This window comes from Falco rusticolus, chromosome 6 (assembly GCF_015220075.1).
Source record: "Falco rusticolus isolate bFalRus1 chromosome 6, bFalRus1.pri, whole genome shotgun sequence".
NCBI classification, from domain to species: Eukaryota; Metazoa; Chordata; class Aves; order Falconiformes; family Falconidae; genus Falco; species Falco rusticolus.
The window spans coordinates 29149932-29159141 of record NC_051192.1 but is presented as its reverse complement, the minus strand read 5'-3'; the positions used below and the strand labels follow the sequence as shown (position 1 = coordinate 29159141).

Below are 9210 nucleotides of genomic sequence, written 5' to 3'. Positions count from 1 at the left end.
TAAATGCTACTGTCCCCTCTTCTATCAGTTTCATGAAGAAACATCCGTTATTATGGAGCAGCCCCCTTACTTTAACCCATTTTACAGATACACCATACATGAAAATGTAGCACTGCAACAGTCTTGCATTTTCTTATCTTCTGTATTCATTGCTCTATTTTTTACTCACTAAGAAAGTATTTTCAACTGCTAGGGTTTCTATTTATCTTTAATGCAAAGTAATAAAATAACTCACTTCATCCACACGACAGGTATTTTTCCTATTTCCTCCTGAAGTTTCCAGTTTGCCTCATTTCTCTTATTTAGCTTTAATTCTTCATAAAAGCACACAGGGTGAAAGAAGGAAATATCTTTAATGCAGCTTTCCTACTGTAAAATAGATATTCCCCCTTTCAAAAAAACAAAACAACTATTAAAGTGACAAAACGACAGCAACAAGTAGACAAAGAGAAATGTTAGAGGCAACTCAGACCTATTGTCCATCACGTGCCTTTGCTTCTGGTGTTCCCCCTAAAGGCTGTCGGACTGAGGACGAGCCACTCTTCATGGGTTTCCTTCCTCCCCCTGCTTTAAGAGGGTTTTACTTTCACCAGAAATTCTCTTGTAAAAAAAAAACAAACAAAAAAACCCAACAAAAACAAAAACAAAAAACCACAACCAAACAACTGTTATATATCCAATGCAAAAGTGGTGCCAAACTCTGAGAAGTGCCACCTTGGTTTTGCCTTTCCGGGGTTGGAGCAGTTGTGCGTGGAACAGCTGCACCTCTGTAAGCCCAGGGCAGGTGGCCCCGGCCAGACACTTGCCACTCACAACCGCAAAGCTGAAAATTCTGACCAGTTCCTTGATGGTCCGAAATGTTTGTGGGTTCCAGTTTCTTCTCCTTTACTTTTCTGTAATGTAAAGTAAAAATCCAGTTCAAAACTTCTAAGGAGCTTTCCCATGTTTGCATTCAAGAAATAATTTTTGCTGCCATAAAAAAAATATTCACACCACTAAAAAAAAACCCCCGTGATCTCCTTTGCCCCCTGTACGAAGGCCAGTGGTTTTACACCACCATCCATGACGCTATTTGACTCTTTTAGAGTAGTCTGACTGCAGTTCTGGGTGTGGGGTCTGCTTAAATAGAAGTTCAATGTCTTTGGCTCTCCTCTTGCCACAGAAGGATTTTTCTCTCCAAAATAAGTTTAGAGTACCGTCTTTGCAATGCCAGGTGCTTTTAAGTCCTGTTCCGAGCTGCAGGGCCACGGTGGGCTTGGAAAAGGGCAAGGGGGATCTGAGAGTCTTTGAGTCAGCACATCAGCTCAGAAGGGATCCACCACAGAAGGAGTAACGGCGAGCTGCAAACCAAGATCAGAAGCTGTTACAAACTGACCCGAGTTCAGCTCCGAATGCCACCATGCCTAACAGGCAGAGATCTACAGGGGAGAGCCAGGGGAAGAAGAGTGAAGGACAGCTCTAAAACCAGTATAGATCCTTGCTTTTATCCTGAGGCTGCAAACCTGAGAATGGAGAGAAGAAAAAAAGGGAAGAAGAAAAATAGGTACAGGCATTTAAGGATAGAGAAAGACAAACTGCATTTCTGCCAGCTGAGATCAGAGAATCCGTCTAAAGCACGGGCTCCCCAGAGGCCATGAAGCACGAAGAAGAGCCTGAGCTAGACTGGAGATGTCTCTCCTGCCTAAAGTGAGGCCACCGTAAGGAGCCATTTGTGGCTGTGATGACTTCAGCATGGAGAACTGTCACCAGAGCAGGCTTTCCTTGCCCCCACAGCTACTGACTCAGGAACTGACACTGCTGGCTATGCCTGTGTCACCTTTTTGTCACTGCTATGGCCACACAGCCTTACTTTCAGGCACCCCACCACGCACAGGTTACCACTACCAGGGTAAAACGTTGCCCTTTTTGCTCAGCAAAAATGCAATTGTGCTTTCCTCTCAAAAACTGGGAAGACAAAATAAAGAAGGAGAGGAGGTAGTTCATGAACCCGTGTGGGGTCTAGAAATGACCTGCTCTGCTGTGGCAGCCCACACTCCTGCCCTCAGGGCAGCCGGTGGAGGGAGCCAAGCAGTGACCTTTGGGGCAGCCCCGTCCTGCTCCCGGCTCTCGCTGCTCAAGGCAAGAGCAGGGCCAGGGTCAGGACAGAAGTACCTCAAAGCAATCTGTACCCTGGCATTTCTGCAGGTGCCAGAAATGCAAAGGATGATGTGGGTGCTGATGTGTCGCCCTGTCCCATCCTCCCTCTCCCCTTCCTTAGAAGGTGCCCTCTCCAAAAAGGGCACCCAGGGCAAAGCTCAAGGGTCTCCCATGGGGCTTCCACCCCCAATTTACTCCCTCACAGCAGCAACCAGCTGCCCGGCCATGGGGGGGTCCTTCCCTAATACTATGGATGGTGTGGAGGCAGAGGTGAGGCTGAGGGAGGGATGAAGGGCAGCTCTTTACCTGTGTCCACGTTGAGGCTGAGGCTCTGTGCCATGTCCCCGGCTGCACTGGGGAAGGATCCCGGCGTTGTCCAGGCCGCGGCTGCACCTGCCTCACTCTTGCCCAGTTCACAGGGGGGGCTGACTGGCGTGGGTACGGAGGCAGGGGTGAGGCGGTGGGGGCGGACGGAGGCAGTGGGCACCAGGAGTGAGCCATAGCGGGGGTCGAAGTGGGGCCCGTAGACCTCGTGCATGGTGGCGGGGCGGGGGTAAGCAGTGCTCTGTGTCCCGATGTAGGGGTGGTGGTGGTGGTGGTGGTGGGCATGGTGCCAGGGCTCGGGGCCACCCTGGTGCAGGTGGCCGTGCAGAGAGGCAGGTGTGTAGGGGTCGGCGGTGGCAGCAAACGGCAGATCGCTGTGGGTGGCAGCTGCCAGGGGGCTGCTGAGGGTGGCTGGGACGGAGGAGGGCTGGTACGTGCTGTTCCAGAAGGACGGTGGAAAGATACGCTGGCTCATCGGAAAGGAGCCATCTGGGTGAAGGGAGTGGGAGAGAAAGGCAACAATGAGCAAACCCAGAGAGCCCTGATCTCCTTTCCCTAGGGCTCTGCCCCTCCCCAATTCCCCCAAACCAGCCCTTGAATTCCCTTTATCCCCCCCAAACTGCAAAACACAAGAACTTGCTCCCAACAAGTACAGATTCCTCTACAGCTAAACATCCAAAACACCTAGCCCAGGGCTTATCCATGAAACTGGAACTATTTGCTCCAGGTTTCTCGTAGTATGTATGCGGGGGAGAGGCTATTACCTAAGGTGAGGGAAACATCTTTTCCTCTGTAGTGGAAACTGAGTGAGAGCTACGACACACTGCAGTGATTTCCGGGGTTGGATTTTTCTTGTTTGTTTTAGTAGTAATCTCCCCCTCTAAGCATTTATGCCCAACACCTCAGAGGATGCCCGACCCTACCAGGAGAGCAGCTGCTGCCTCAGTGCAGTTTCAAAGTGGGCAGGAACAGTGCGAGATGCAACTAAGGAACAGCTTGAATTTTCTAAATATCTGGGGGAAATTCCCCATCTATTACACTGGACTTAAGCCAGTTCCTTGGGTATATTGTTAACGTATTTGGGAAGCACTCTGCAGATCTTCGGAGGCTGGCAGGGCAAAGGACAAGGACCCTACATCTTCTTTGACCAGTAAGCAATGTGTGAGAGGGGTTAATGATTATTAATAGCACAGATACATGCTATGCATTATTAATTGGGAATGCACACTGTTCCCAAGGCAAATAAGAACATGCTCCTGATATGTTTGCCAGGGAGGTACATCAGCTCCACACCCTGGCATTACTCGGGAGAAGAGGAAGTTGTTCATAAAAAGCAAAGAACTCTCCTCTCCTGCCATCAGTTCTAATGCTGAATATCTTTCACCTGTGAAATATTTAAGCTACTATTTCATTCTCAGAAACTACTGACAGAAATTCATGGAGGGGCTGAGAAACCAGCCTTGGCTGATGGGGTGGCCCCATGAGGGAGAGTCCCCAAAACTGCCCCAAGAGGAGTGCCTGCCCTAACTCTCCAGCGGGCAGAGGGTGGGGAAGGTTATTCCCCTCTGCCCTGGGTGCCCCCACGAGCCCATCCAGGGTGAACTGGGCACAGCTATGGAGACCTACGCATCAGCCGTGGCCGTGGCCTTGCTGGCACAGGGCCACTGCTCTGGGCAGGTCTGAAAGCCCTCATTTTCAGAAATTTAGGCTCCCTGTCTGTGCTCCAGCAGCAAGCAGGCTGGTGGTACATGTAGGGCGAGACACAGCGACACACACAATCTAGTTTTTAGCGTTGGGAAGCTGGCGAGACAGCTCCCACACCTGCCTTTTGCTTCGTTCCCATCATGGATTACGACCGCGCTAAACTGAAAGCTGCCCCGACAGGGTCAGCCCGGGAGGCGCTGGGGGTCCCTCGGCGGCCGCTTTGCTTGCAGCCCCCGCCAGGCAGATCTGGGGCGGTGTAAAGGCGATCCCTGTCCCCCAGCCGCCTGCCGGGACGCTCCCCCGGGCCACCGCAGCCCGGCGTGAGCTGAAGGGCTTTTTCCTTTTCTTTTTTCCCCTAAAAGCGCCAACCCGCTCGGGGCTCCCGGCCCGGGGCAGCCGGGCACCCGCGGCCGGCAGAGGGGAGGAGGGAGAGGGGATGTGCGGCCGGGTCGAGGGCGAGGTGCCTGCCCAGGGGGGACCCCGCGCCCCCCGCGCCCCCTGCGCGCTCACCCCGCCAGGAGCCGGCGTTCCGCGCCGCCTTCGCGCTGCCGAGCGAGAAGCTGCTGGGCTGGCTGAGCGCCCGGCTGAAGTGCTCGTCCACTACGGCGCTGATGTCCCCCTGGAAGTAGGTGAAGAGGACGCAGCGGGAGTTGATGTACTCGGCCTCGGGGGGTCGCTCCTTCTCGGGGCTGCAGTCCTCCTCCTTGATGCTGGCCGCGGGGTGGCTGGAGAAGGAGCTGCTGGCGCTGGCGCTGCTGCCGCTCTCCGGGGCTTCTTGCATTTTGGAGAAAAAGGAGAGTTTCTGGAGGGAAGGTGGGGGGAAGGAAGGAAAGAAAGAAAGAAAATAGAGCCGGTCATGCAGCGCAGCAAGGTGCGCTGGCCCTCCCGGTGGCAGCCGGGATGCAGCACCGAGCCCGCTCCCGCGATCTTTCCGAGAGGATGCAAAAGCCTGGTCCTCGGCCGCCCGCCGCCCCCCCAGCAGCACCCCCCACCCCGCAGCTGCATTTCTGCCCCACCTGGGGGAGGCAGCGAAGGGGCTGCAAATAGGGCTGGGGGCCCAAAGCCCAGAGATGCCGACAGGGATGGAGCGTCAGTGCGGGGCAGGCGCTGCCGGGCGGGCGGTTACAGGCGCGGCTCCCCAGCACGAGGTCCCGCACAAGAAGGGACTTTGCGGGGGGGGGACGGGACGGGACGACGGGGGGATGGCGGTCGCCGAGGCGCTGCATCGCGGGGGACGAGGCAGGGGGCGTAGGCAGCGGGGTGCCGGAGGAGCCGCTCGCCAAGATCTGCCCCAAAGAGCGTCCTGCAACCCACAGCGGCGTGGGTGGGAGGGCTGGCAGCCCCCAACACATTTCAGGGAAAAAAAAAAAAGCATTTCCCCGGCCAGCAAGAAGCTCCAGGTATTTCCTACAAGATTATTCTGTTTTTACTGGATTCCTCTGGGTGGGAAAACAACGGGCACCGAGAAGTTCGCGGGATGTTTCCCATCTTTATCCGCATTAGCGTGTCCGCAAGCTGCTGGGAGTGTCTTAGAAATAAGCGATGGGACGCGGAGCCCGGGCTCGGCCGCGGGCAGCGCCGTGGGACGGGCGGCGGGGAAGCACCCAGGCGACAGGTCCGAGCCTGGGGCCAAGGCACACGAGACATTTAATAATGTCACTCCTTCGTGACGACCGCCTTTCCACTTGGCTCCCGGCTCGGCCATTGAGGTAATGGTCATCCCCCCAAATAATGTCACGCAGCCGCGTGCGGGAGGCGGGGGGGCTGATGAGGGGAGCGGCAAGGTGGGGGAAGACATCATCCGCTATTTGTAACAGGTATGCCGGCCCCGCTGCCAGGCGCTGGAGGTGGCCCACGAGCCACCACGCCGCGGGCTGCGCCGAGCGGGGCCGCTTGCCCCGGCACCGGCCTTGCAGGGCGGGGGCTGCCCCCGGGCCGGGGCCGCGCCTGGCTCTATCCATCCCTTTCTCTGGGATATCCTCCCGTTCTGCTGGGGAGGAAAGAAGTAATCTCTGGAAGGAGTAAGGGGGAGGGAGAAAAGAGAGAGAAGCCCAGAGGGCGAAAGAGAAAGCGGTGTGCGGCAGGTGCAGCCACGGGGAAAGGAGCCCTGACCCACGCGGGACAGTGTGGCCGGGGGTGGGGGTGGGGGGTTGCCCGCGTGCCGCGAGAGGTCCCCGCGGCCGGCGGGACCGTTTTATCGAAATTCGGGGGTTAATGGATACCGGCGGTAGCCCGGTCGCAGCTGCACGCAGCGCAGCGGCGGAACGCGGCTCCCGACCGCCAAGTGTCCGCGGATCTCGCAGGCGACCGTCGCCGCCGGGATCGCGGGGGACTGGCGGGTGTCCCGCCGCCGAGAGCGCCCAGGGAGCGGGGAGCATCCCCGCAGCCCTGCCGCACCGCAGCCTTGCCCCGCTTTGGGGCCGGGGCTTCCTCCCCCACCGCCACACCGGGGAAAGCCCGCAGCCTCCCGGCACTGTCGCCTCCCGCAGGTCCCGGGGGTAACCCCCAGCACCCCTCCGAGGCGGCTGGTCAAGTACCTGCCCGAAGCGGCTCCGGCGGCGCCCGGGATGCCGGTGCGCTGGGGCTGAGCGATGCCCCGGGCAAGCCGTGCCCCGCCACTCCCGGCCGGCATCGCTGCCCCGGGCCGCCGCGCCCGGAGGGAGCCCGTCCCGGCAAAGAGGGAAGGACGGGGACAAGAAATTAAAAAAAGAAAAAAAAAAAAAAAAAAAAGGAAAAAAGTCCCTAAAAAGCCATCGCAAGGTTAAGCCCGCGCTTTCGCTCCCGAGGCATCCCGCAGCCCGTCGGTCGCCGCCGGGGTACGTACCCTGCCGAGCCCCGCGCCAAGGTGGGATGCGGTTCTGCTCCGCTCACCATCGCAGGCTCCGAGATCTCCCCCCCCTCCCCCCCACCCCCCCTTTCCCCTCCCCTTCTCCTTTTCCCTTTTCCTTTTGGTAAGGCCCCAGACGGCCGTCCTCCAGACGACACCCCTCCCACCCTCTGCCTCTTCACCGCTGCCCCCCGCGCGTACCTGGTGATAGCGGCTGTAGGCTGCTGCGAAGTAGGGCTGCGGAGGACCGTAGACTTGGTACATAACATCCAAACAGCTCATGGCTGGCCGCGGCCGAGAATTATTTTTTTTCTCATCAACTCGTGTTCTGCAAAGTGGAGCAGTGCTTCGCGGGAGGGAGGCTCCCGGGGGTTAAGAGCCACCACTCATTGGTGGGAGGAGTGAGGGGGGATGAGACCGCGCTGGGCTGGGATGACACCCCCCTCCCTGCCCTCTTTCCGTGCTCCCTCCCTCCCTCCCTCCCTCCCTCCCTATAGCGCGGCTCCCTCCTGAGGAGGCGCCGGGGCCGGAGGGGCTCTGCGGCCGCCAGGGGAGTTTCGTCCCCGGGCCCGGCGGGCGGCGGGGGTAGGGGGAGCCGGGGAGAGCCCCTTCTGCAGCCGGTGCCGCCTGGGAGCGGGGCGGGGGCGCGGGAGGACCCGCCGGCGCCCGCGGGTGAGGGGCAGCCGGGCGGCGGCGGGGGGTCTCGCCCAGCGGGGCAGCCCCTCTCCGCTGCTTTTCATTTCATCGCATTTGTTGCATTTCTTGCGCTGACCGTGCCGGGCGCTGCCCCGCCGCCGGCGCCGGGCCGCCCTGAGGACGGGTCCCCCCGCGGCCTCCGGTGAGGGGCACCCCGCCGCCCCCCGCCTCGTCGAGCCCCGCCACCGACCGAGGCGAAGCGGAGCTCCGGGAAAGGCGGGGGTCTGGGTCAGACCCCCGCAAATCCCACCGAGTCCGGCCTCCGCCGGGAAATGCCGCCTCCGAAGTTACGGGAACTGAAAGGTCTGGTGAAACGAAGGAGGAAAAATCAGTTGCTCCCGAGGAGGGATCTCCCCAGAATTTTCGAATCGTTACAATTCCCGGGAATGGAAATGCTTTTGCATTTAATAGAAACTAAAACAACGCCGACGGCAAAGGCACGTGAAAAGATCAAATTATCGTGCAGGTAAACTGGGTTTGCTCCCTAGGTTTCTGCTGAGTACCACACACAGAGGCGTAATTAGGTGGATGTATCTTAACTGCTGATTTTGACGGGCACGCATAGGAGGTAGATTAGTTTCTAACAGAGATGAAAGTTCTCATTTCAGTATCGACTCTTTGAAACGTTCAGCTTCATGGTATGGGTCACAACTTCTCTGAAAAGAGACTGGGTTTAAGTTATGTTTTAAGCATTTGTAGTAAAGGAAATTTTTTTTTTTTTACAGAAAATATGGAAAGAATATTACTTGGTTTTCAAATGCTGATTTTTTACAAAACTATGGGGAAAAAATCTGAAAAGAACTGACATTTTGAATTTTAAAGACCTGGAAATCTTTAAATTCATTTCAGCAGAAAATCTTCATAATCAAAGATCAGTATTTAACTCTACTTTGTTTCCTCCAAAATGTAATTTTCATATTCCAAGTGCTAGGAATTGTTCTGGATGCCTGTCTTTCACCAAAATCATATTTCAGTGCCTAATGAGCATAAGTTTCAATTTTTTCTGCACCAGGTGCAAGGTTTCAACTTCATATTTAAACAATTATTTTTTTCTCCCTCTTCTAGTTTGGTAAATTTGTTTTTCATACTGCAATGCAGCCTGGAACACTGTGGCTGCAGGGTTCAGCCGCAGCACTGCTTCTTCCCCCATCAGAACAAATTTTATGTTGGTGGTCAAGAAGAAAATAAGGGGAAGAGCCATTAGTATCAGGCCTTAAAAAAAGAAATGTATCTCATACTCTATCATTTTATTTCTCCTGATCAGCAAGCAAATAGCCGCGGTAGGGGAAGGACCCACCCTGTGGCTGGCATCCAAAATCAGGCAGCCAGCTAAGGAATGCCCCTCCGCTCCTTGGAGTGGGAGACTGAGGGACCTCACTTGGGACGATGGGATCTCGCTTCTGTGTGTCCCCACTCCCGAGAGATGGGGAGCTTTCCCACCACACAGAGGTCCATGCCTATTTCAAAGGTAACAGTATGCTGGGTGACATACAAAAAAAAGCCCATTTCTCAGAAGGTGAGTC

The 9210-nt window shown here is 56.4% G+C and overlaps 1 protein-coding gene across 2 annotated transcripts; it reads right to left on the bottom strand.

Annotated features, from left to right (window-relative positions):
* Nucleotides 1-1299: 1299 nt before the first annotated feature.
* VGLL2 (vestigial like family member 2) lies at nt 1300-7273 on the bottom strand. 2 transcript variants are annotated; one of them, XM_037393144.1, is made up of 4 exons: nt 7193-7273; nt 4675-4966; nt 2443-2949; nt 1300-1340 (listed from the first exon to the last, which is right to left on the bottom strand). In XM_037393144.1, exons 1-4 carry the CDS (start codon nt 7271-7273, stop codon nt 1300-1302), a joined length of 921 nt encoding a protein of 306 aa, XP_037249041.1. The 2 variants fall into 2 exon arrangements, with proteins under 2 accessions (XP_037249041.1, XP_037249042.1); XM_037393145.1 differs by lacking the exon at nt 2443-2949.
* Nucleotides 7274-9210: the final 1937 nt, after the last annotated feature.